At 33.6% G+C, this 27,297-nt stretch overlaps 4 protein-coding genes and 2 long non-coding RNA genes across 20 annotated transcripts in view; 2 read left to right on the top strand and 4 right to left on the bottom strand.

Annotated features, from left to right (window-relative positions):
* Positions 1 to 27,297, top strand: part of rufy3 (RUN and FYVE domain containing 3) — an 881,807-nt gene that overhangs the window by 828,825 nt on the left and 25,685 nt on the right. For 5 of the 10 annotated variants that reach the window (XR_015490183.1, XR_015490185.1, XR_015490184.1 and 2 more), the window contains exon 1: positions 22,705 to 23,186. The exons of 1 other annotated variant lie outside the window; for it this stretch is intronic. Coding sequence is in view for 6 of the 9 variants with exons in the window: in XM_087251871.1 (XP_087107997.1) it covers positions 22,913 to 23,186 (274 nt within the window). In the remaining 3 variants the exon portion in view is untranslated. 10 annotated transcript variants of the gene reach the window in all.
* Positions 1 to 27,297, bottom strand: part of LOC148679708 (uncharacterized) — an 890,299-nt gene that overhangs the window by 434,160 nt on the left and 428,842 nt on the right. The window lies entirely within an intron of this gene.
* On the top strand, positions 2,328 to 6,537 carry LOC147844137 (uncharacterized). Of its 5 annotated transcripts, none has more exons than XR_015490667.1 (10): positions 2,328 to 2,381; positions 2,522 to 2,565; positions 3,827 to 3,919; positions 3,997 to 4,159; positions 4,550 to 4,701; positions 4,776 to 4,909; positions 5,021 to 5,120; positions 5,272 to 5,440; positions 5,574 to 5,693; positions 6,063 to 6,537. It is a non-coding gene; the product is annotated as an uncharacterized LOC147844137 (long non-coding RNA). The 5 variants fall into 5 exon arrangements; XR_015490671.1 differs by having other exon boundaries at positions 5,084 to 5,120; XR_015490668.1 differs by having other exon boundaries at positions 4,616 to 4,701.
* On the bottom strand, positions 9,784 to 11,051 carry LOC147844138 (C-X-C motif chemokine 11-6-like). The gene is made up of 3 exons (XM_087254097.1): positions 10,776 to 11,051; positions 10,047 to 10,167; positions 9,784 to 9,957 (listed from the first exon to the last, which is right to left on the bottom strand). The coding sequence occupies exons 1-3, from the start codon at positions 10,906 to 10,908 to the stop codon at positions 9,858 to 9,860; spliced, it is 354 nt and encodes a 117-aa protein (XP_087110223.1). The 5' UTR covers positions 10,909 to 11,051; the 3' UTR covers positions 9,784 to 9,857.
* On the bottom strand, positions 12,685 to 14,050 carry cxcl11.1 (chemokine (C-X-C motif) ligand 11, duplicate 1). The gene is given in 4 exon segments (NM_001386779.1): positions 12,685 to 12,901; positions 13,007 to 13,099; positions 13,185 to 13,308; positions 13,433 to 14,050. Coding segments are annotated over 4 exon segments (285 nt in total). The 5' UTR covers positions 13,488 to 14,050; the 3' UTR covers positions 12,685 to 12,888.
* cxcl20 (chemokine (C-X-C motif) ligand 20) lies at positions 16,815 to 19,350 on the bottom strand. Of its 2 annotated transcripts, none has more exons than XM_087252598.1 (4): positions 19,120 to 19,350; positions 17,552 to 17,678; positions 17,310 to 17,423; positions 16,815 to 17,203 (listed from the first exon to the last, which is right to left on the bottom strand). In XM_087252598.1, exons 1-4 carry the CDS (start codon positions 19,166 to 19,168, stop codon positions 17,155 to 17,157), a joined length of 339 nt encoding a protein of 112 aa, XP_087108724.1. In that variant the 5' UTR covers positions 19,169 to 19,350; the 3' UTR covers positions 16,815 to 17,154.

The raw sequence follows: 27,297 nt of genomic DNA on the forward strand, positions 1-27,297 counted from the left end.
ATCATTTTCAGTGTAACTCAATACTCAAATTAGTATATATTTTTTGCTCATTCAAACTACTTATTTAAAGTGAGCTGAAACAACAAAATTCTTAAGATTTCATTGGGACAACTTAATTTTTTATGTTCAATCCTCACAAATTTGTTAAAAGTGTTAAGTCAACCTAATCAATTTGTGTTGGAACAACATGAATGAATTGTGTGGAACCCTGCATTTTACAGTGAAGAATGATATTTTGAAAAATCTTTCTTTCTAATTAGAAAAACTTTCTAGATGAATTTGACGAATATTTATCTGCTATCTAATGACTGAAAACCAGTGGTGGAAAATGTACAAAAAATCATACTCAAGTAAAAGCACCATTATTTGCCCAAAAATGCTGTGGAGTGAAGGTATCTGTTGTAAATATTCATCAAAGTATGAGAAACAGTAGACCTTTTAAAAGTACTCAAGAGTAGTGAGTATTACATTGTTAAAGGCTGATGCATTAATGAAATTTGTGCAGGGATGTGTAAATGTAACATTATGTAGTGCATTTAGTTATTGTCTAAAACTATTTGACTATTTTAGTCAGTGAAATTCTGTTCAGACTTCTCATCAGATACATGCAGTCTCTGAATCACTGCGATTTTGGACATCTTCTTGGACACTTTTAATGCTTCCAAACAGTTTGCTGCATTTTAAAAGTGCTCATGCTTGTAAGCGATTTACTTTCTATGTGCTATTTGACTGGACAGGAATCACAGGACTGATTTTTCTACTTAGCCAATCTCCATAGACAAGAAAAAATATAGTAGTGGCAGGGTAATGCAAATTAAAAAAAATGACTGATATAGGACTAACTATGTACTCAAGGAAAAGTGAAAGTACATATTTTTAAACCTGCTTACAATTGCTGAGAAAATCTACTCGATTACAGTAATTTGAGTATTTGTGATGTGTTACTTTACACCACTGCTGACAACATTCTTTATTTACTCGCTGTTCAACACATGCTTGAATTACAGATCTTTGAAAGTGCAGTTGAGATCAGCTGGATTTGCTGGTTTGATTGTAAATGTTGGATTTATTTTACAATGTCAGTAAGAAACACATGCAGGACCAAGCGTATTTTCTGTGGAAGATGGTTAAATAATTTCACTACCTCTTTATTTTTATAAGTCACCATAAACATTATACTGTAGGTCATATGCAGAAGAGAAAGAAATGCTGACCTCAATTTTGGTCAAAGATGTAAGCATTTGAACAATATGATTTCTCTAATTAGCCCTGGATCAAGTGATGAGTCGTAACATTTAGAAAAACTTACCAAAAAAACAAATGAGTAATACTTTATAATAACAACACACTATGAACCATTTATTAAGCATCAGCAAATAGTGAATTAATAATCTGTTGAGCATAAAATTAATAAATGTTAGTAAGCAGTTCATAACTGCAGCAACAAATCAAATGAAACCAGGCCTTTACATGTCACATAACCTTTCTTGAAGCCCCCCAACCGTACACAAACATCAGAATTTTCAGGGGAAGACAGGTCACAGGAGGTAGCATTTAGAAAAAGGAAGTAAGATACATTTTAGGAGAGGGAGGCAAAAAAAAAAAAAAACTCCCTTTCACCTTGCTCTTGAATTAGGGGAGATCATCTTGCTCTTGAGATCAGGGGAAAAAAAAGCCCCGCAATCAGCACATAAACATGCAGACAAGACATAACATTGCCACAGGGGATGGGAACAGGGGGTGTGGATATAGTCCAATGAGGGCGGGCAGCCATGGGGTGCTGGTCACGGACTCGCATGTCTGACCCGCAAATGCTCTGTTTTTTACGTACAAGCATATTTATAATGTGCTTAATAATTGTACTTTCATACTTTGTTAATGATTTATTTTTCATTACTAAATTAAGCTCTGCATTATTAACAAACCAGTTATTTAAGCGTATTTGTTTTTTAAGATCATTCAGAACGAGTTAGTAAATGATTAGTAAACTATTCAAATGAACATTTCTAATTCTTACTATTCAGGCATGTACTAATAGTTAATTTGTAAAATTTGTAAATGCTTTATTAACTCGACTTCTGTTTTGTGACCTAATCTAGAGTGAGGACTGTTTATGCTTTTATAAATGCCTTACACAGCAAAATTTCCAGTGTTGTTTGGAGTTGTTTTTACAGTGTAAATTTTTTTGAGTCAAAAAGTGTTATTTGTGGTGTTAATTTACGTGACATAAACACCTGCAGTGTACCCTTGTGGTCAGAGTAAGGGTTAATACTGCGAGTTAACATAGTTAACACTAAAAACGAGTTGTTTCCATTTCCGGTCGCTTCACCTTACTTCCTCTTTGATTAATGGCGGATGGCACATGGAGAGCATTCAAACAGGTAACTGTCATATTACTTATTTAACCACAAATATTCAATACATTTTTACATGCTTTATGTTTCTCAATGTTAAATTAATATTTGTAAATATTCTAACCGAGATTTCAAGTTCTAACCACTTGTCAATTTATACACGACAGACATCTGGAGCCGCGAGACAAGCTGCTTTAGCGGGAAAATAAAGGTAACTTTAAACATTTTACAGTTAACAGTTTTAAGGAGTTCCTATATTTGAATCGGGTTCAGTTCGAGCCTATTATGAGAAATAGGCAGTACTCATGCAAACGTTTGAATTGTTTAAACTGTTTATTTGTTTTAAATATCTGCAAAGCAGCAGCTGTCAGTACTTAACGTTAGCTGAACTGTAACCTAGCTTTGTGTGTAATCTAACGTTATCTATAATGTTCACTGTTCAGTGCGATTGATTTGTGGCGCGAGCAGCGAGGAGTCGCGGGCTGCCTGTTCTCGCTTTCATCGGTGCTTTTAAACAGTGAATAACGTTATACGATTCAAGTGTACAGGTACAGACCAGCTTTTCATAATACGTTAAAAACAGACGCAAAATACATTCGTTGTAAAAGTTAGCCGTGCTTGTTGACATGAAGGGATAGCCAGTTAGGAAATGATTCTTCTTTAACCGGTTCTTTTCAGTGAATCAATCGAACCAGTTCACTTTATTGAACTGAATCATTTGAAACGGTTCGCTTCTCCGGTAAGCACCAATTCTTAAAATGGCTTACTTTATAACCTGTCTGACTCTCAGTTTCACTCAAAAATATGTTGAGTTTCGACTTATTCGGTAACTGTAACAGACGGAACTGCTGTGAAAAGAACTGATGAGCGCGAATCGAGTAACGTGTTCCCTATAAGTGGAGCTGAGCTCCACTGACAACGACCGAAAAATGCTAAGCTCAGAAGAGACGAACCCAAGCAGACTGTTATTGCCATTGTTTACCTAGCAAATTTCATTGTTGACTCTAAGGTAGTAGTCGAATAGTAACGTTATTTATTTAATATTGAAGTGCTGTTCAATTGCATTGCATGAAGAGCTGGCTTAGATAGAACTGTACGTACTCTTAACTTTTGAAGATATTTCATTAATGTGTAATGTGACAAAAAAAAGTGTTTTTTTAATCTGTAATGTGCTTTTATACAAGTGTAATTTTCCCATAGCCTACGTCTTGCTAACAATACTATTTAGAAATTGGTATTTAGAATCCTCCATAATAATTAAAAAAAAAAAAAAAACGTAATAAATATAGCTATTTTTAGAAAAAGAAAAACATAATGTGTTTTTTTATTTATATGTACTATTCATAATAACATCCGGTTCTGTATCACCTTAACATGGAAATGAATAAATTAACTTGATTTAATTGTACTATGTCAAGTTTGTGATGGATTCTTGTTAATAATAAAGTGATATATTGTGTATTTTTCAACAGCTTCCATCATGTTGGTGAAAGTTCTATATCAAAGAGTGAAAAAATATGTAAAATTGCTTACTGATTTTACATTTCAATGTTTTCGCAGTGAAGGTAAGTTAAGATTGTGCTGGTCAGAGTTGTGCTCACTAAAGTCATAACCATTTCCTGAGTCTGTTTTTTTTTTTCAGTGAAAAGCAAATTTGGATTATCAACAACTGCAGATCTTCAAGTTTTTAATGACAATGACACTAATGTAAAAGAGGACATCTTCCAAGAGTTAATGGACAGCAGTCCACATTTATGCTTGACTTATATGTTTGGAAGAAAATATTTCTGCTGGCCTGCCTGAGGGTAATTATTCAATAAATATTTGGACAGTTTAAAATGCCTCTGTTTTACAGTAGTATAAGTCAAAACAGTTAGAATTAAGTAAAAAGAAGAAATTCATAGAAGAGCTTACTGAACAGTGGAGTGTGTATAGAAATAAAGAGTTTTTATATGTTTCTTGACCATTGCCAGGTGTTCGTTTAGCTTAAGTTCATGTGATGCCCAGTGATGAAAGGTTGATCAAAATAGTCTGTCAAAACCACAGTGTAGAAAAACATTGAGGATGATGGTGTATAGTAAAAGCTATTAGTAAAGCATTGTTTTAAATTAAGTTGAAATATAAGATAAATTGATTGTAAACTAAAGAAAATATAACGTAAAGGTTAATAATAATGTTTTCGATTTCTCCATCAGTGATTTCACCCACAAGATCATCAACAGCCAGCACATGTACTGATACAGTTTCACTCTCTCTAACAGATCATGAAGACCCAGAACGAACAATGCAGAATCAATTGACAAGGACTAAGAGCTGCTTGATAGTAGATGGTAAAAGGGCAAAACAGGTATATGCATATGTTGTTTGTTATGGTTAATTTTATTATTTTAATTATAACCTTTTTTCTGGTCACTTTATCAGATTGTTTAAGATGCATTGGGAAAGCAATCTGGTGTTGATGACGTACTTGATGAATACAAGGTCATAAACTTTAGGGCCACAGCACTAGACGGCAGCTGGTTAATATTGTCGTCAATCACATGAAAGATTCATGGGTAAGATTTCATTAAATATATGCAAGAAAAGCAAAGATTTTTTTTTAAACCAAAAAAAAAAAAGTAAAAAGTTAAGTACTGTCTTTAAACAAATATTTTACTGATTGTTAGGAGAATCCCCATGTGCAAGCAACGGGAGACTTATGCTTTGGACATTATTTCTCTTTTTCCCAGCCTGAGAGACCCATTTTCCGACACCCCTGGTTTAAAGGTTTGTGTTTTTTATTTTTATTTGTATCATACAGTCAGTCTTTTTAATGTAACTGGCATTTTTTAAATATTTCTTATCTATATTACAGAAACATTTTTAGGATCCAGAAAAGGGAACCGTTTGTAATAAATCTAATATGCTTCTTTCTTAGATTATTTAAGACTTTGGTCTCCTGTTCAATGCTGAAACATCCAACAAGTTGCTTGAGAGGTGGGAGACCGCATTTAAGCACAGGATCGTCAATGAGGCGAAATCTCTAACTTCAACTGCCAGACTTCATTGTCTTATTAATTCAGCAGAAGGACAAGAATCTGAAAATGGTACGATTTCTAAGGATTTTGTAGTTTGAAATTTGCTTTGGTTTCTTTTGTATTTGTGAGCTATAAGTGTGAATGTGGGCTTGCTTCATTTTAATATTAATACGTATGACTTTTTTTATCGTCATTCATTCAGACTGGGATAATAATGTCATCTGTCCTACTCCTTCTGCATCTCCTACCTCCTTCTTCAGAGAGAAAGATGACTAAGATCAGTTCAACAGAGGCCTTTGAAAGACTTGTGCATTTCCATAAGGTAAAACTCACAATATTTTCGAAAGTCTTTTCATTGTTATTATTAAGGTTGTTAAGACCATTATGCGAAGCTATAAAATGTACCTTTTGAAACTTTTTTTTTCAAAAGCCAATACATTCAGTTGAATGCTGTTGAAGAATGTACGTTACATCTTGGATGAAATGAGGGTTTATTAAAAAAATATATAAACATATTTTTGTGGTAATTCTTTTCCCTGTCACACTACACAATGAATGACATGAACACATTTTATTTTTGCACTTTGGGTAAAGGTGGTTTTGTTATTTTTTGTGTTTTCATTAACAAAATTGTAAGTTTCCTAATTGGTTTCCTGCATTTAATGACATATTTTTGGCTGTTTTTTTGCAGTCTTGCACCAGCATTGAAGACCATCTCAGTGAGAGGAAGGGCCAACAGCGATATCTCCTAAGATCAGGAAGGATCAAGGGGAGGATTGACCATTTCTATGTGGTTATGGACAAACATCTCGTCTCTTGTGCAGCAACCAGGTCCTTGACTGCTGTTGATGAACTCTTTAAAGACTATGTGTTTAACTTGACGTACGAGGAAGCCCTTGTCTACATCTTTACCTTTCTGCAGACTACAGTCTACAACATCGATGTTGGACCTACCAGTGAGTCATCCAGGGTAAAGAAACTGCGTGCAAAGCTTTTACACTAAATGTTTCTTTTACAATAATGTGTTGGTGTTGTCAAAGCTTGCAAGCAAGCAGCACCTCTTTAAGACTCTCACAGTTTTTGATACTGAAAATGCTGTACATTTTATGTTGGTTTAACTTTTCGTATAAGATGCATTGTTAAAAATAAAAGTTGAAACTGGTAAACTGTTCTGACTTTTTTTTAACTGATCAATGCAAACTGTCCTGTAATGCAGTAAACAATCTATATAATTAAAAATACATTTAAATATCAACCTAGGTATGTATGAGCACTATATTATTAGTGTTAAGATGAACACTCTTAGTGTTAAGCTATTAACACTGCGAGTGTAGTTTTAACATATTTACTTTATGCAAATAGGGAAAGCGAGTGGAAAACATAGAGTTAAAGTCAACACTAGCAGTGCTTTTTTTAAACACTAAGCATGTGTAAAATAATTTACTCTTTTTCAAGTGTAAATTTAACTCGATTTAGTGTGGACCTATATAAACACTAAAGAAGTGTTAATTTTCACACTTTGAGAGTGAAATTAACACTTCAAAATTTGCTGTGTATAAATGACAATTAAAGGCTCAGTTAAATTCTAGAAAAAAGAAAATGAACGACTTTATTAATTTCTATTCGTTTGAAGATACACAAATGAAACTATATCAAATAAAAAAAATAATCTTTGCAACCTTATCTAAAATAAAATGATGATACAGTTTAGACACTGCATCCTATTATATTGTTAAATTTGTATATTGTTGTTGTTTTATGCAATTTTATTTTTACATTTTGATAAGACTGCAAAGATTATTGTTCATTTGATACCAAGCCTTTAATTGTCATTTATAAGGTATTTATAAAGCATAAATAGTCCTCACTTAAGATTAGGTTACAAAACTGCATGAAGTTGAGTTATTAAAGCAGTTGTTAACAAATTAACTATTAGTATGCCTGAATAATAAGATATATAAACGTTAATTTGAATAGTTTATTAATCCTTTACTAACTCATTCTGAATTATCTTAGAAAACAATGTATGAAAGTACAATTGTTTAGCACGTTATAAATATGGTTATAGGTCAAGAATACAGCATTTGTAGCTGCAGTTATAAACAGCTTACTAACGTTTATTAAGGTAGAGTTAATGTTTAACAAATAATGTACTCTGCTAATGCTTAATAAATGATTCATAGTCTGTAATTATTATAAAGTGTTACCAACATAGGCTTAGAAAAATAAACATATTTGTTAGGCCATATTTTTGTGCAGAAATGACATTTTAAAGTAATGTTTTATAGAGTGGATTGAATATTTCAAAAATGAAAGTATTTTACTGATGAAATGCACTTACTAATCAGAGTTCAAATGTTGGAATACCAAATCATTTAGGCATAAACAAACATCAAATCAGGATATCGGAAATCACTTCTCCTTTAACTGGAAAATCATCAAGTATTTTCACTACCTTATTCTTTATATAGGACCATGACCAGTTGTGCTGAAGTCATTCTGAATGTCACAATCATGCATGAGAGATGAAAATGAAAGAGAGACTGAAAGTCCTTTTGGAAAATCTGGAAATGCCATTTCAACTCCTACATCGTCAGAAAGTGATAATGCGTGCACTACAGAATATTTACTCAATATAACAACCTTTTTCATTACAGATATTTAGATATTAGGTAACAATTTATTTTGATGGTCCATTTGAGTATTAGTAGACTGTTTGCTTAATATCTGTTAATACTGCTGCTTAACAGACATTTAACTGACTATAAGAAACTTTGCAAGTACGTGTCAACTTAGACTAACCCCAACCCAACAGTCTACTTAATTAGTAATTTAATGAGAAATAGTGGGTATGCAATGCCACCTAAATTCAACAAACGGACCATCATAAAGTGTGACCATATAGTTTACTGTTTGCACTATACAGAATTGTAATCAACTGTTTGAAGAGTCTAAAGTCTAAGCAGACATTAAGTTTTAAGCGGTCAGTATTTTGTTTGGTGTACAGCTCTCTTTAAACTTGACAGATTAACATGTATTTTACTTTCTTCATATTTTGGCCATCAAGTGACTTTGTGGACAATGGCACCTCACAAAACTGAATTCTGAACAAAACAATAAGCTCTTTAAATGATTCATTACTATATCAATGTATTGCCAGAAATGATGGGTGGTGTTTTTTTTTAAAAAGCACAATTAATCACAAACTGACCTCCAGCCACTGTCACAGTTTACAAACAGATCCCAATCGCAGAACAGGCAGGGAATTTCCCCCCAAAAAGTCTTTAATCTGAAAACAAAACAAGCCCAAACTGTACCCAATAGAGCTGGAAAACAAAAGACACAATAGGGCACAAAGTGGAAAAAAAAAATAAAACAAGCAAACAAAACTACAAAAGGATGATTAACCAAGTACTTTACTTGACCTGTAACTAGACTTGACTTTAAAAGGTACGCAAAACGTGTCTCAAAAAGTTGGTAAATCTTAAATAATAAAAAATGCCTTCAATGTGAGATATGTCAGATATTATGAGCAAAAATTATTCCAAAGTTTTGCTTATTATTACACATGATAAGAATTATATCATGCAATCAATGTTGTTGTTTATATATTTAGTTTCATATTTAAAAAGATATTTAAATATGATGTGCAATAAAAAATGTGCTTTCACATGTTGTACAATGGCATTGTATCCAATAAATATTATACCAGCTAACAAATAGCGGAGCATGCATGTTGATTTGTACATGTTTGATGATTTAAGATTACTAAAACTGTTTGATAATCAGTTTGGATTGTAAGTATTTTAACCTGTGTGAACTCTTCAGATTCATGTACATATACAATGTATAAATGCCGTGCATTGACCATGCCATATCTGACATTTTTCAGTCTTTTTACATGTTCATCAATCATATATACTCCTTAATTTACATAATTTGTGATTTGTGAAATGATGGTGATTTATGGTAAGACTGTCTGATATCTAGCTGGAAATTTAAATAATCTTTGCGTATAGGGGCACACTTATTATGTGGATAATTCAGTTAAAAGGAACAGACAACTTTAATAATAGAAAATCCCTTTTATTTTCAAAGTGTAGACGTACAGATGTACAACAACACAATTAATCTTCTTAAGTGGACTGTATAACAGTGCTTTTTATTGGTTCTAAGAAAAGGAATACAAAATAAAATTGCAAAACTGATTATATATATATATATATAATATATAATTATGCTACAGTCTGTTGCATGTGTTATCAATCTCATTTTTCACAATGGTTTATACAGATCTATAGTCACACTCAAACAACATGTAAACTGTCAGCCATGGTGGGATTACAGTATCTAACAGGATGTCCTTTAATGGCTTATTGCTGTATCCTGAAAAGACCACACACACTTCATCATAAGACTTTTTATTTAATTGATTGATTTCAGAAATAGCCATATCATATTTGATAACTACAGACTACAAAAAGTGTTAAAATACTAACATCTTTTCAAGAGCCCTCCTGATTAGCGGCTTGGTGAATTTAAACTCTGGGTTTAAGCATTTCTGCAATGAGCTCTTCATGGTCACACTGAAAAAAAAGGAAAGATCAGCTTAATGTGTTAAAATAACAGCATGAATGTGTCAATATCTCCATATAATCGTTGTTTTTGTCCTTACATGACCTCCTGTTTTCCACAAGATGGACTTGGATGGATGATTTCAAACTTCTCAATGTTCCTCAGTGCAACCCTGTCCAGGCCTTTACCGACACACGAGCACCTGTTAATCTTTTTTTGCCCTGAAATAAAAATGAAGAATTGTTATCTGCAGAACAGCATCATAAAAACTAGTATTTATCAGATACAGGCTTTACTGCCGGAAGTGGTGTTAGTGAGGCCAGCAGGGGGCGCCCAACCTGCGGTCTGTGTGGGTCCTAATGCCCCAGTATATTGACGGGGACTCTATACTGCTCAGTGAGCGCCGTCTTTCGGATGAGACGTTAAACCGAGGTCCCGACTCTCTGTGGTCGTTAAAAATCCCAGGATGTCCTTCGAAAAAGAGTAGGGGTTTAACCCCGGCATCCTGGCCAAATCTGCCCACTGGCCTCTGTCCATCATGGCCTCCTAACCCTCCCCATATCATGATTGGCATATCATCACTCTGTCTCCTCTCCACCAATCAGCTGGTGTGTGGTGTGCGGTCTGGCGCAAAATGGCTGCCGTCGCGTCATCCAGGTGGATGCTGCACACTGGTGGTGGATGAGGAGATTCCCCCCCCATTGTGTAAAGCGCTTTGAGTGCCCAGAAAAGCGCTATATAAATGTAACGAATTATTATTATTATTATTATTATTATTTAAATAAATAAATATTAAATTGTATTGAAGGGCCTAATAGGCAACTCTCACCATGCACTTGTGTAGCAAGCAGACACGCCAGAAAAACAAAAGTGCAGCAGTCTTCATTGTTGAAGGTTTTGATGACCGTTTGAAGCCATAAACTCTGAAAATGTTTCCCTGCTTGTAAATCAGCATCACACATGGGCACAGTTCCCAGTTACACTTTCAGCAGTTTCAATTTCCCATTTCTTTGAAATGCTTTCACTCAAAGTGTTGGATGCTTATCAGTCTTGTGTCATTTTTTTTTACTGTAATTAATGTTATTTTTATAGGATACAACTTGCATGTTGCTCTCGTCTTCCGTATAGGAAAAGCAAATACTGATGTGGAAGTTAATGGTTACAGTTTCCAACATTCTTTAAAGTTTATTATTTTGTGTTCAACAGAACGAAACAAAACCTTTGGAACAATTAAAGGGGAAAGAATGATGACAGAATTTTCATTTTTAGGTGAACTATCCTTTAAAATGTTTAAACAAAATGCAACAAGCATTCACACTCACAGATGCATTAAAATCCATGTGTATCAGTGATCAAAGTGTTTAAACGGCTATAGTGAAAACTAATATTTTGTATCACAAAGAATACTCTGATGATGGAAATTAGTGACATCATGACATCAAAACAAAAGCAGTTTTCACTTCCCTGATTAGATTTGTCTTAAGAAGTTCATGCTTATGAGAGAAAAAACATTTTGCAAACTCATGCTGAATAATCACCATTAAATGCTTTGCATATATGGTTTTGCCCATATAGGTAAATGTACTGTAGCAAACACTCTAAATTGTTCTGGGCTATTTCAACTTAGATTTGGGTAAAATATGGACATTTTATATTTTTTACCCTAATTTAACCCAACCATTGGTCCATATTTTACCGAACCTATTATATTATAACCTATATTGTTAAGTTTTAAGAATTTTGCTTTTCAAGCATTCAAGCAAGATTCAGCATTACTTTTTGTAATGGTGTTTATCATTTTACTTAATTATACATTTTTATTCTACATTTTTATTTATACATTTAGATCTTTTATAGTCTTCATAAATATAGGACTAACTTTAGCGAATCCAAGCATCTTTTGCAAATGGCCATTTCATTTTGTTTTTATTTTCAGCACAATAACATGTCCTGTGTGAAAGGTCTCTTTTCTGGCAGATCAGTTTTCTCATGAGTGTTGAAAAGACTCTCATAGTCTCAAATGAAACTCATTTACAGTGCTGTCATTGTCCCTTTCTCAATACGGCATTTGTTTACTATTCCTTTCGTAATTTATTATTTCTGTGCTTTATTTTCTCTTAGATAATAACAAGACTTTTCAATTGAATTTGATGTTTAATTTTGTTTATTTGTTTTGTTGGGTATACTTTAAAAATTGCTGAGTTATTGTAACCTAACCCAACATTGGTTTATTTGTTTCAATTTAACTTTAAATTACACTTTTGACTAAAAGGTTGGGTTTGTCTGTATTCGACCCAACATTGTATTTTTTTTTTTTTTGAGTTTACTGTGCTTTTATTTTGTCCACAGCTTTTTTTTAAAAAAACATATTTTTAATCTAAAGCCTATACTTTAAATAATTCTGGGTTGTCCTGACCAATGTTTGGTCAAATGTGGACAAACCCAACCTTTAGATAATTTTTTTTTTTCAGTTAAATTTTTTCAGTTAAATTAAAATTTAATTAAATTAAAAATATTTTCAATCCAACTGGGTTTTTTCATATTTTACCCAGCATAACACAAGCTGTAATACAATCCAAAAATTTTAGAGTGTATCCTGACCATAGAGTAAGTGAGTCATTTCTAAGCAGAAAAATAGTAATGACTAATAACTAATATTTAAAAATATTACCAAATATATAACAAATATCTGACCTGGAACCAATAATAATAATAAAAATAATTCACTCAAGCAAAAATTGTGAAACCTTCACAAGGTTTTATTTGAAGATTTGGATCAGACAATAAATAAACGATACAATCAGAATAAATAAATTAAGCTAGAGGGAAAATACATTTAATAAATTACATTGTAACACATTAAAACATCTCATATTTTGAATAAACTCCAAATTGGCCACAATCTTGACACTCGAAAATGCAGCTGAACCACTTCATCCATTTTACCGAGCGTTTCTACAAAGACAACATAACATTATTCCAATATTTAGTTTAAATATGTAAAACAGACATTCAGGTCAAGTCTTCAGTAACAAATGTGATGGCACTGGTAAGACTTACCGGTTATTTTTTGCAATCTTGTCAATGATCTTTTTCGTAAACTTGGACTTTGGATTTAAGCATCGTTTTCCAGCTCCATTCTTCAGCGTGGCTCTGTTCAGATACACAGTTGAGTTATTAAAGAGAATACAGATGGATGGATTTCTTCATTCTAACTATGAATTATCATTGTTCTTACATGACTTCCATATGTCCACAGGATGGACTTGAAGGGAGAATTTCAATCTTCTCAATCAGCACTGGCTTCACCATGTTGAGTCCAGCACCAAGACACACACATCTCTGGCTTTTCATATGCTGCCCTGGAGGACGATATAAATAATAATGAAAATGATTCATCTTTAACAACAAAGCAAAAAAAGCTTTTTTAAAGAATAAATAAATTAAATAAAACAACAAATATTAAAGCAAGCAAAAGGATCTTACCTTCAATGGCAACAACAGCTAAACTGACAAGAAGCAGAGCAGTAACAGTCTTCATTGTTCGGTTTCCTGATGGTCTTCTTTCACATTCCACCCTAAACCACTTTCGAATGATCAAATGTTACGACAAGAACTCATTTTATATGCTTTAAAGGGATTTTCCTATGTGATGCGTTGGGCCAGGGCAGAATTTGGCCCAGTTCCATGCATGCTTCCTTTTTATATACCGTTTCTAGGAAATAAGGAGTAAGAGCAGTCCAGATTAAATCTGAATGCTTTCATTATTTTGTTTGGGTTATACGTGTTATAGGGTTTAAACAAACAATACTGGGCAAAAGCAAAGTATATGTGACCTTGTTATTTGCTTTTAATTACCCAACAATTGAATTGTTGAATCTGTAACCCATGGAATTATGTAAGACTGGTATATTTGTGGGAATAGACAAAAATACATTGTATGGGTCAAAGTTGGAATTTTATTTTATGCCAGAAATCATTAAGTTAACATCATGTTCTATCAATATATTTGACCATTTTCTTTAGGTAAATAACAAAGCGTTTGATTTTTGTTTAATTTTTAAGTAGCTAGATGGATTGCACTTCATTTAGACAACTTTTAGGGCGATTTTCTTAGTATTTAGATTTCTTTGCATGCTCAGATTAGATAGCTGTACAAAGCATAGATGGAAATAATGAATTTATGAATGATGTTGTCCAGGTTGACGTATTCCCTAAGCAACAAGTTAAATATAAAAGAGGAAATCATAATTTTTTAAAGGTACTGTAAAAGAAATGGGTTTAAATTCTAAAATAAATACTGTCAAAAATTAGAGTATGGTCTGTCATTTTAAATAGTTAATGTATATACTTCATTGTTTCTCTTTAGTGTTGGATTAGCAGTCGTTCTCAACTGTGTTGACTTATTAAAGTTGAAGAATGTCATTCTATGATAGACTTAAAACAGTAACTCATATACATTCTAATACACTACACAGATATTTAATAGTATTTGAACTAATATTAACTGACCAATAAACATTAATCTTCATACTACAGTATATTACAGAACAGTAAGTTTGTCCCGTTCCTTCAAATTGCATACTTAGTAACATGACTGTGATGGCCTTCTGCGCATTCACTTACTGCAAACAAAGGTCTTTTCTCATAAACTGCACACACTGTGTTGTGTGTGTATGATAAGATTGTTAGGTCTTCTCTTTTTTTTTTTTTTTTTTTATGGAGGCAGATTTTCTGGCAAATTGATTGTACTATTCAGCTAAGGGTTCAGGTCACATTTTATATTCTCATTTTTCGTATTGAAAGTTATATTTTTTTATGAATGTGCCCATGACAATATCTGTATTGTAGGCTGTTCATTCATCCATTTTCTTTTTGGCTTAGTTCTTTATTAATCAGGGGTTGCCACAGCGAAATGAACTGCCAAATTATCCAGCATATATCATACGCAGCGTATGCCCTTCCAGCCGCAAGCCAACACTGAGAAACACACATACACATACACTTCAGACAGTTCACCCATAGAGCATGTCTTTGGACTGTGGGGAAAATTGGAGCACCAAGATGAAACTCACGTGAACACAGGGAGAACATGCAAACTCCACACAGAAATACCAACTGACCCAGCCGGGGCTTGAACAAGCAACCTTCTTGCTGTGAGGCGATTGTGCTAACCACTGCACCACTGTGACACCCTTGTAGGCTGTTGTTGTAGAAAATTAGACTAGACTGCAAAATGACAGAACTTAAATGGATAATTTACCCACATGTGAGTTTTTTTTTTTACTCACCATTCACTCATCTTCGAATTTTTCCAAACTTTAAAAAGTTTCTTTCTTTCTGATGACACGGCCGTGGTTGGACTTATGGTCAATGTAAAAGAGGAGCTAGAGAGGGCCTACTTTAAACACATAGAACATCAGTATGTGATGCAAGGAGTGTTTAGTCACGAAATGCTTTGAAAACTAAGGAACTTATTATCAGGGGTGGCTCTAAGCAATTCCAGCCTAAGGGCCCAAGTCCTGAAATGCAATCTTTCTACCTTTATTTTAAAATATATTTATATAGCTGTTTTTTACATTATTTATATAGCGACATTTTACATTAATGCAAGCTGTACATTTCAAATGATTATTTATCTTAAAATGAATTTACAGCTAAAAGATAATACATTTTTTTTTAATAAATTTGACTGCTGGGATGCTCCTTCCTGGTAGTAGATACAGAGTACCCACAGCAAAAACAAATAATTTTAAGAAATCCTTTATACCGTCTGCTATTGCCATATTGCAGGGGTGTCAAACTCAATTCCTGGAGGGCCGAAGCCATGCACAGTTTAGTTCCAACCCTGCTCCAACACACTTACCTGTAGGTTTCAAACAAGCCTGAAGGACTCAATTAGTTTGATCAGGTGTGTTTAATTAGGGTTGGAACTAAACTGTGCAGAGCTGCGTTCCTTTTGGAACTGAGTTTGACACCTGTGCCATATTGAATAAATGACCATAAAGTAATTTGTATGTTAATTTGTAGTTTCATAGCTAGGGTTGTGTGTTGGTAATCTGTGGTGTAGGAAGCCTTGTGTTTGTGCTTGGTGTTTGTGTTTTGTATTTGTGATGTTTGGGAGGCCATAAACGAATTTTACACGTGTGGACAACAAATCCAATTGTAATTCATTCTTCAGCAAAAAAGATTCAATCATTCATTCTTTTATATTCTTTTGGGCTTAGTCCCTTTATTAATCCGAGGTCGCCACAGCGGAATAAACCGCCAACTTATCCAGCATATGTTTTACGCAGCAAATGCCCTTCCAGCTACAACCCATCTCTGGGAAACATCCATACACACTCATACAAACACACACACATATACTAGACAATTTAGCCTATCCAATTCTATACCACATGTTTTTGGACTGTGGGAGAAACCGGAGCACCTGGAGGAAACCCACGCCAACACGGGTAGTACATGCAAACTCCACACAGAAACGCCAACTGACCCAGCCAAGGCTCAAGCCAGCGACCTTCTTGCTGTGAGGCGATTGTGCTACCCACTGCACCACCGTGCTGCCCCCAAAAAGAAGATTTAGAAAAAATTTTTGAAAAACTGTATCAATGGCCACCAGTTTTCAGTATTCTTTAAAACATATTCTTTTTTTTCAACAGAAGAAAAACAAACAGATTTGGAACAAGTTGAGAGTAAGTAAATCATGACAGAATATTCATTTTACAACCCGTTTAAATTATAGACAAATATGTCCTTTTTTGTAATAGTTACTTGACAATCTGCCAGGTCCGTGTGATTAATCATAATGTTATAATAATTGTTTAATACTAAACCTCAGAAGTAAACAAATCACTAAACCAGCAGGAATTATAAAACTATATTTATTGTTTTAATGGGCACAGCATACACACATTTCATGGATTAGGATAATACTTTCTATAAAAACGAACTGGTGAAAATAGTAAAAAATGTTGTAATTGTGGACACAGTGCTTTCTTAATTAAGATTACTGACATAAAACATTCATTGGCAATAGGTCAGACCAATTACATATACATATACCATATCTCAACAGTTGAATCAGGCAAATGTTTAAAGATCACAAAACATAAAAAGAAAGGGAAACACATTAAGTGTAAATGTCTTTGAAATCATATGTTGTGACATCACGCGGAGGAGGGAAAAATCACATGACATCTCTTCGGTCAAACTTTATTCTTCTCCTTTTTGTTCCTTTGGTTTTGCTTTTTCCCCCTATGTTTGAAAATACAATGACAAAATATTGGTCATATTGTAAACGCAATACACAGACAAGCTATTTTTATACAAGCAGAACATTCAGCAATAAGGCATATCTCACCATCTGCCCTTCAGTAGCCTCTGTCCTTGTTTCCCGTTAGGATCCAAACACACCTTTGACCTCTTTCTGCTTCCCTTTCCTTTTGTTTTTCCCCTCCCTTCCACGACCGTCAATCTATAAGATCAGCAGGAGAAAAAGGCAGACGCAAAGCTCATTTGGAAGTGCAATAGTTCACTAAGTTACAAAATAAATCTCTAGACAGAATAATGATTCAATATTAGCATGTAACAGAAAGCGCTTACATAATCTCTTTGTTTGAGCAGGATGGACTTGGTTGAAACACATCAACTGCCTGAATGGATCTAGGGTTGACTGTTTTATAAGGTTTTCCTATGCACCGACAGCGCTGAGAACCCCCTCCTCCATGTCCTGTTTCACAAGGGATAAAGCAGCAATTAGTGGAAATCAAGAAAAACTGCACTGTAATCCCCCCCCCCCCCCCCTTCACTGTTAGAGAAAACCGATTGCAACAAACCGTTCAAGTTCAAAACCTAATCCTAATGAGTCCTGTGAACTTAATCCATTTGAGTAAATGAAGCAATTTGAGCAAAGTAAAACCCAAGAAATGAAGAGAACTCAAACCAACTGACTACTGTATAACACAATAAGTCAAGGCAACTCAAACTGTTTGAGGAAACAGATTAAACAAACCGTTTGAGTTAAAAAACTATAAGAGTACTGTGTCCTTGGTTCATTTAAATTGAAGCAATGAGGTGTTGAATTAACCCATTATCTTCAACACTGAGTTCAAAACTCTTTTCAAATGAGTTTGAGTTAACTACATTTCATTTGATAAAGTTGACTCTTCTAAACTGTAGACTGGACTGACAGAAAACAGGCCTCGTGCCAAAACACATTTTTTATAACACTTAAACCAACAATTTTAAAAAAGAGATTGTTAGTGTTAAAAGAAAAATGTAAGGTTTTATGAGTTAAATAGAGCCTGACCACAGTATTATTTAAATAAAAGGACAAAAAATAGAATAGAAAGTGTTAGTATTAGAGAGCATTTTATTAAAATAGAACATAAATATACATGAATGTGTTTGTTTTAGAGGACCAGACTATTTTTAATGGAGTGTGGACAATCCAAAAAACAATATAGTAAACATGTAAAAGTGCACTTAAAAGCAAAGGTACAACAAAATTGACAGCTTTTGTAATGTTTTTATTTTGATATGCTTAACAGAATAATTGGCTTTCATCAATAACACCATCAAAGAGCAAACATGATTATGATTCATTCCATGGCTCTGGAAAAGTATGTAAGAACAATTACTGCATGCTGTGGAAAAGATACACTTAAAAATAAATAGATGAATAAAAATCTTATTTCAACACAATTTATAGGTAAAAATTGACAAAACGTACTACTTGAGGAAGATTAATTTTTTAAAATATAAAACAGCGCACAAATTTAACCCAGTTTTTTTTTGTTATTTTAACCAAATTTGGGTTGAAATAACTCAGCATTCTTGTTTTGTTAAAAAATGCATTGTTAAAATTTAAAATATGTAAACATCAACTGAAGATTTGACCAGAAACATTCAACAAAGTTTTAAAATCTTAAATAATTACTATCACATCATGTTAATATTGTGTTAAAGAGTTAACTAAAAGGATTTACTTTGCCAAGGTGTGTTATGTGTGTTAAAACTATCAGCTTACCTACTGACTGTGCAAGACTCATTCCAAACAGCAGCGCACAAAGCAGTATGAGAACAATCTGATTCATGCTTCCTCTCACAGGCAGCTCAGGAAAAATGTTTCCCTTCTTTAACAGTCTTTGGTTTATCAGGCACGCACTTACTTTCATTTTCCTGTCTTCCAATGAAATCTCTCAAAAACACGTCCTTCATCCCAATGGTTCTTGGGGGGAAAATCCCTGCATGAAACAATAATGTTGAGGTGTTTTTGACAATTCCTAATCTCTGTAATCTGAACTTTTTTTTTGTCTCTGAGTCCCCTGAGTAGAGAGAATGAATATACAGAAAATAACCCAATGATTGTTATTCTTTCAGTCAGTCTGTTCATAGTGAGTGTGTTTTATGTAAAAGCACTGTGTTTTGTGTCTTGGCACTAGTTAAACATTAATTTTAGTGCCTCTCGAATAAATGAGAGAAATGTGTACTTAGCAAATGATTGATCATCTAATATTTACATTTAGGAAGATATTAACCAGAGTTATTTTTTACTTTCCATACAGTTAAAAAAAAAAAACTGAAACTGTTTAATGATGGAAATATACTGGATAATAAATGAATTAATTAATTACATAAAGAGGATTTGCGATAACAGGATTTTATTTATTATATAATACATCTTTTTTGTCAAATGTTATTTAGTGTTTGTGCTAATCATTATGGAAAGCTGATAACTAAAAGGAGATGATGAAATAGGCAAGATAAACATTTAAAATGTACCAACTAAATAAAAAAAGCAAAATAATAATAATAAAATAAAAAGCCTTTCTTTTTGTCTGATAATTGAAAGGATTTCACATATGTTTTTTTTTATAATTCAGTTAAATTTTAAAACCAACTTACTGTAAAAATCAGAAGATTTTTAAATACCAGAGGGAAATAAGTTCAGGTCAAGGATAAGTGGGAGTTGAACTGAAATGGTACTGGTGATTAATGAGCAGAGTTGTTCTCATATTTCAATGGAAAGGAGGTGCACACACACACACACACACACACACACACACACACACTCTCTCTCTCTTTTGCGACAAATGAATAAGTGAAATTAATGTGAAGCAGTGTTGGGGTTAAGATTCAGGCACAAAATGTGCAACAAAACGCTGTTCAACAAAAACAAACAGGTGAATCTGATAGGTGTGTGTTAGCCAACACAGACAGACTAAGCAAACTTACCAACAAGTGTAACCCAAGAATCAAAGACAGGGCAACAAACATAATACTAGGACACAGAAAGAAAAAGTACAAAATTAAATTCTGCATATAATGATAAAAATGTGACGGTAGTGCATATTTACTTTGTTCAATCTGACTCTGAGTACCTTTAAACGTGTATTATGTCTTAAAAGATATCTGTATTTGTATTTTATGATCTGTACTTTTTTACGAATCGTGATTATGTAATTTTGTGGTATTGTTTTTTATTAGTTTTTTATTTTTTGTGTGTGAAATTTTGTGCTGCTGTCTTGACAGGTCTCACTGGAAGAAGAGATTGTGCCGTCTCTGTGATCTCCTGGCTAATTAAAGAAAATAACAATAATAAATCACATACAAAAGTTATTTCAACTGAAAAAGAAATAGAAACACATCTGGCAACCAGAAAATCTGAATATATATATATTTTCTGCTCTTTTATTTCATGTAATGCACCTTCGACAACAAATTACTTGCTCTTATTTATATTTTAAAAACAACATTTTACTGATGTGAGAGTTTCATAGCTGTTATAGAGATACTAACATTTTAATTATACTAATGTTTTGATATATATATATATATATATATATATCTTTCTGTGTGGAGTTTGCATGTTCTCCCTGCGTCCGGGTGGGTTTCCTCCGGGTGCTCCGGTTTCCCCCACAGTCCAAAGACATGCGGTACAGGTGAATTGGGTGGACTAAATTGTCCATAGTGTATAAGTGTGTGTGAATGTGTGTGTGGATGTTTCCCAGAGATGGGTTGCGGCTGGAAGGGCATCCACTGCATAAAAACTTGCTGGATAAATTGGCGGTTCATTCCGCTGTGGTGACCCCAGATTAATAAAGGGACTAAGCCGACATATATATATATATATATATATATATATATATATATATATATATATATATATATATATATATATATATATATATATATATATATCAAAACCATAACATTTTCTATGGCGCCCTCTAGTGGTCTTATCTGTGAATTTCTAAGCTATCTAATATCTAAGAAGATGTCTAAATTTTATTCATTCATTCATTCATTCATTCAATCATTCATTCATTTTCTTTCGGCTTTGTACCTTTATTCAACGGGGGATGCTCTTCCAGCTGAAACACAGTACTGGGAAACATTCAAACACATGTCTAAATTTGTACTTTGTATAAATATAATTATGATGTGTTTGACAAATCACGATGAACATACACACAATATCACAGTATTGTATTATTTTCTTTTTGGCTTAGTGCCTTTATTAATCAGGGGTCGCCACAGCGGAATGAACCGCCAACTTATCCAGCATATGTTTTAGCACTGAAACCCATCACTAGGAAACATCCATATACACTACGGACAATTTAGCTTACCCAATTAACCTGTACCACATGTCTTTGGACTGTGGGGGAAACCAGAGCACCCAGAGAAAACCCACGCAATCACAGGGAGAACATGCAAACTCCACACAGAAATGCCAACAGACCCAGCCGGGGCTCGAACCAGCGACCTTCTTGCTGGGAGTTGACCGTGCTACCCACTGCGCCACCATGTCACCTTTTAAAAATATGTATAATTAAATAATTTAATGTACGTGTTTATTTCAATTGCATTGTAGTGATCCACACACAAATGTCACTTAATTTGTGAAAATGTCTTTTTCATTCATACCAGAGTTTATCTCTTCAAGCACAAAGTCAGTTTCAACATTTGACTAGGTGAATTGAGGTGTATTGCTGCACACACTAATATCACCTAGGTGGACTGCACACACAGTCTGTTATCACAGTTTCTTTAGTTTTTCAGTTTTGTTGGGGGAAAGGCCTAAATCTTGTACATACATGTTAGCAGTTAGAGTGGGCAGAAAATGTAGGTCATTCCCCAAAGAAAACTGTAAAACTTAAGGAAAGTCTCCAATATCTCCTATAGGCTACTTTAAAGATCAAATTAAGTCAACATATTTTAATTTCGGTTCATGAGTTATTAAAGATTCAGCTTGATTTGTAGGTGTCAGTTGTTTACTATAATGTAAGCTAATATGACTAGCAGCAGGATACAGCTAATTCAACTCAAAGTTTTTCTTACACTTTTGCTATTCTTTAAAATAGAATGAACTGATTTATTTTATATGCAAATACTAAATATTAACAATATATAAGTCAAGTAATGGCGACGCAGTGGTGCAGTAGGTAGTGCTATCACCTCAGAGCAAAAGGGTCTCTGGTTCGAGCCTTGACTGGGTCAGGTGGCGGTTCTGTGTGGAGTTTGCATGTTCTTCGCTGCGTAAAGCATGCGCTGGATAAGTTGCAGGTTCATTCTGCTGTGGCGGCCCCAAATTAATAAAAGGACTTAGTCGAAAAAAAACAAAAAACGAATGAATGAATGAAGTCAAGTAACTGTAGAGTTGTGTTGTGTCATGTGATTTAAATTCCCTGTATTGAGATCAAACAGTGGAATGTTGCTGCTGTTTCTTTAAATGCTCTCACCCAGCTGACGAGCTACGTCACAGCACATGACCCATATTACAATCACATTTTACCCATTTATTATTTTGACCATTGATATAGGAACAACGCCTGATATGTCAAGTCGTACTGTCCGAAAAGCTTCTCGATAAGGATTGTATAATGGTTTTGCAAGCTGAGTGAAGCGCGAGCGGACAGCGGTATTGACGCAGGGCGGTCACATGAATTTGAACTGAAGATGGCGGACCAGAGCTCAGGAGCATCGGGACAGCACAGCACTGAAGTTTCTGAAACTTTAGTGTCATCTAACGAATTCATCAAACCCCACATGAAGGATAGCGACGGACATAAGGCCATCAGTCCCGAGGAGTCGCTTTCTCCGGCCTCGGTGATTTACTTTAAGGAGGCGCTAACTTATAACTCTAGTATACAGTTTACCAAGACGAGCTCTTCTCTTCCTGCACCAGTGCGCTATGAATTCCAGATTGAGAAGATTAACAAGAAAACAAGAAGTGAGTATATGCTATGATCATCTGCTTATGGGTTCATTTGGCAGGATTGTGTTGGTGTCTTTTGCACTTGAACGCGCAGTAATGTTTGACATGGGCACTGTGGTTCAATGTCAACAACATTGCACAATGACAGGCACTGCGGCGTTTTTTCGTGTTTACATTTTGCTGTTCAGTCTTTTAAAGAGTCCTCGGTTTCTTCTTAGATAACGTTATATGACTTCTAATTAAGTTAATGAATGAATAGATGACCCACCACTGGCATAAACTGTCAGCTTGCAGCGCTGATGCCCACTCGTTGGACAGTTGGAATTTGTATGATGCTCAGATTTGCAGTCTTTTTTAGGTTGTCATTTGGTTTAGTGTGTGTTTTTACATTCATGTATTTCATTTTTAGCTCTTTAGCTATCTTGTGTCATGTAACTTCGATATGTAAATTACAAATAGTCTACATATGCAGTATTTATAAAGTCCGTATTGAATGACATATTGGAGTGGCTGAGATTCTGTGAAGACATCCAATAATTTGCGTTTCCATAGATCCAAATAAGCTTGGGTGTTTTTAATGGTTAAAAAGATATGGAAGCATAATAATTGTGTATCATTTTTGGTTTGAAAATGTTCTGTTTTTAAAACTCAGAAAATATGTTTATGTTGATGTCACTTTGAGCTTTTGTGGCTAACTGTGAAATACAAGTGACCCTTGGAAAAACTAAAATAATTGTATGTGTTTTGAGTTCTGACATGCTGTAAAGAAATGACTGGCTAAGAAGAACTGCTGTTTATTTAGGCTTATCAGTAGGGCTAGACAGAATCTGTGGGAAGTTTTTGCTATTTCTGTGCAGAATTTTGTTAAAAAATCTGTGGATTTATGTGAAATGATTTGAGGAGAATCATAACTAAAAACTTAATTTATGAAATTAAAAAAGTAATACATTTTTAACTTTTATTTAATGTTTATAATGCAAATTCAATTAGATCCACTTATTTGGTAAGCTAGGCAAGTCTCATATAATATATCTAAAAGACAGAAAATATTACTTTACAAACTGTATTGTAAATAAATCATATGAACATTTTTATATTAGTCAATAATATTCCTGAAATAATTTAAAAACTGATTAAATATAAATTTACACACATTTAATCAAGTAAATAAATAGACTCAACGATGGGCTAAAAATCTGTGAAAATCTGCGTATTTCAGTGCGCACAGATTTCGTGCGGGCCTACCACCGTTTTATATTCAAAATCCAAAAGTCTGTGTTGTTTTATTAGTTTCATGAGAATAACCCAATTAGCCTGATTAAAATATTTTTTTTGTGTAATAGGTGAAATTGAAAATATGATATATTTTCATTTTATGATTGGGAGTTAAATGCACTACCTTGCAAAAATTTAGGGTCTCTAATTTTTATTTGAGCTTTTTTTTTTTTTGCTCTTTTGTTTTAAAAGAAGTATTTTATGCTTGTTACGTTTTCTAATTTATTATACCATTTAAATATTTTATGCATAATAGAAAAGGTGATTTTTTTCACCATCTTTGCTTGGCATCATTGTTCATTGTTCAGCTCATTCTAATATGCTAATTTGCTGCCCAAGAAACATTTTTATTGCTTTGTGTACTGTAAATAGGTATGATGAGCTTTGTTTTGTGATGTGCTTTTTAAAATTTTTTATTTAAATTTTTTTAAATGTATTATTTATTATTAATATTTATTATTTTTACATTTGCTTTTATTTTTTATTTTTAAATTGAATCACTATTTAAAGTGATTTGTTTTTTCTTCAAAGAATAGTGTTGGGGCCAGAGCTTACAATACAGCTAATCTGGTGCCTTAGTGGACATTCATAGAGCCATTACAAAAGGTTTTTTTTTCTGTCTAAGAAATGTTTCTAAATATATAAAATATAGATTATATATAATATAAGATTAAATATATATTTAATTAATGAAAATAAAAATTCATTAATACAGTATAATTGTTTTTATTTCCACTTTATCAATTCAGTCAATCCTTCCTCCCCTAGAATATTAATTTCTTTCAAAAAACATTTTGTGACTCCAAACTTTTGAACAGTAGTTAGTTTGTAGGGCTACATAGAATATAGGTTGAGCGTTGATAATGAATTGAATATTGCAATATTTCACAACAGTCACACATGGCAGGATCTGCGATGTTGAGTTGCCATTGTAATTAACCATGAACCACTGTTCAGAACACTTGTGTGATTTTTGTCATTGCAAAGTTTAACCAGTAAAAGAGTTTCATTTGGATGTGTTTTTAAGGCCTGTGACTGAAACTCAAGCTAATTTAAACCATTTAGACCCAATAAATGATCAATTTTACATCTTTAAGAATGATTATTTAATTAGTCTTACAGTGAAGACTGCAGCGTTATTTCATATTTTGATTTCTGAATTGCTGTACCTCATTACTGTTCGACTCCACAAAGCACTGCCTATTTTATTTATATCTTTGTTGTATTGTATTTTTATGCCTGTAATTACATTTTATTCAGACTATAAAATCATCCCATTCAATATAAACTTCCTTCCAAATAGTTATTTAAATCAAATGTGAGCTTTATATAGCAATGTGTGTAGACAAAATTATCGCAATATCATTGTTTTTAATATTATACAATCCTAGTTCATACCCAATTTAGGTTCATAAATGGGCTGCTTTCAGTGCTTTTCTTCTGTAAATAATTAATGAGGTTTGCATTATAGATTACTTCTAATATAGTTTAACCCCATTTGATATCAATGTTTGCATGTGGGGTTCTTTTTTCAGTGGCTTGAAAAAACTCTTTGTGTAAGATAAACGATGGGGACGTTGAAGATTTTATTAAAGAAGTTTATTTAGCATAGCAGTCTCAAAGTACACTGCAATAGCTTGGATTCAGTGAAGTTGGAATGAATTCGGAGCATCCTCAGTTCAAACATTTGAAAATTTTTTTAGTTTAAAAGTCTCCAAGAAATAAAACTAACCATATGATTTTTTTTTAGCTCACATTGGCAGTTTTGTGGTGGACAATTTATCTGTGTGTCTTTTAAGAAAAAATAGTTTGCCCTTCTAATCTTTAAATGAAATCTGAAACTTATGTGATTTTAAGACAATGGGCATAGCTAACGTTGCTGCAACTGTCAGTTTTGACAACAAACAAAAATGGTGAGGAGGATGAGTTTGTTAGGTTGTAAAACTCTTCTAAAACCCCTTTGCTGATCTTTTTGAATGAATTGCCTGCTTTACTACATCCATTTAGCCCACTATAGAAAAAATTAGGCCACACCCACTGTTTGCTCATTTAAAATTCTATTTCTCTTGTAACTTATGAAAAGAATAAAAATCACAGCTTGCGGTTTAGGAGGACTTTAATGTAAAGGAAGTTCTTCCTGCTATCATAACTATATCACAGCTCTGCACGTCGCAAAGATATATTTTTGCTGCTTGTTGCTACTTGAAACTAATGAGCAGAATCAACACAATTCTTGAGAATTTTTTTAGCAGACAACTTCTGAAATTAACTTTAATTCGTTAACTTAATTGATTTGTGTTGAGACAACATAAAACAACTGTGTGGAACCCAGCATTTTTTACAGTGTGTATGTTAATGATGTTTCGACACTCCATTGTCTGAGATGCTTTTTTGTGTCCCACACCCATCTCCATTCTAAAGCAGCTCACCGTTTCAAGATGTGATCCTCTCAAACAGTGCAGAAGCAACAAAACTGTTGACTCCCATCTTCTCAAAATAATTTTAGCGCTTTTAGGAAATGAGCATCGACACACATTCATCGTGCAGTGTAATCTAGGTCAGGGCAGAAGACGGTTTCTTACACTTCTCATTGCTCAACAACACCACCCAAAATTGAGAATGGTTCATAATTGTGGCAATAATTTTTTTTTAAACCAACCAATACAAACTTTCATGTTTATTTCACACACATTTAAGCTCTCCTTCAAACATATTCTCTAGTAAAACCAGCTTTAACAGCACAGCTCAGATTTCTCAATCAATATTTCCTCCATCCTTCACTTTTGCGGCTTGTGGATCATTGATAGCAGCCCCCTATCCATTGCCAACAACCCTCAGGCCTCTCGGGACC

Source organism: Danio rerio, chromosome 5 (genome assembly GCF_052040795.2).
Source record: "Danio rerio strain M-AB ecotype USA chromosome 5, GRCz13ab, whole genome shotgun sequence".
Classification (NCBI taxonomy): domain Eukaryota; kingdom Metazoa; phylum Chordata; class Actinopteri; order Cypriniformes; family Danionidae; genus Danio; species Danio rerio.

What these genes read in the sequence shown, in the direction of transcription:
- LOC147844138 (XM_087254097.1), bottom strand. Translation starts at nt 10,908, where the DNA reads ATGTGTGATGCTGATTTACAAGCAGGGAAACATTTTCAGAGTTTATGG. An exon ending in GCTTGCTACACAAGTGCATG is followed by an intron (nt 10,168 to 10,775) that starts GTGAGAGTTGCC and finishes TTTTTATTTCAG; the next exon opens with GGCAAAAAAAGATTAACAGG. An exon ending in TGTGGAAAACAGGAGGTCAT is followed by an intron (nt 9,958 to 10,046) that starts GTAAGGACAAAA and finishes CTTTTTTTTCAG; the next exon opens with TGTGACCATGAAGAGCTCAT.
- cxcl20 (XM_087252598.1), bottom strand. Translation starts at nt 19,168, where the DNA reads ATGAAGGACGTGTTTTTGAGAGATTTCATTGGAAGACAGGAAAATGAA. An exon ending in TGCTCAAACAAAGAGATTAT is followed by an intron (nt 17,424 to 17,551) that starts GTAAGCGCTTTC and finishes CTGATCTTATAG; the next exon opens with ATTGACGGTCGTGGAAGGGA. An exon ending in AGGCTACTGAAGGGCAGATG is followed by an intron (nt 17,204 to 17,309) that starts GTGAGATATGCC and finishes TTTCAAACATAG; the next exon opens with GGGGAAAAAGCAAAACCAAA.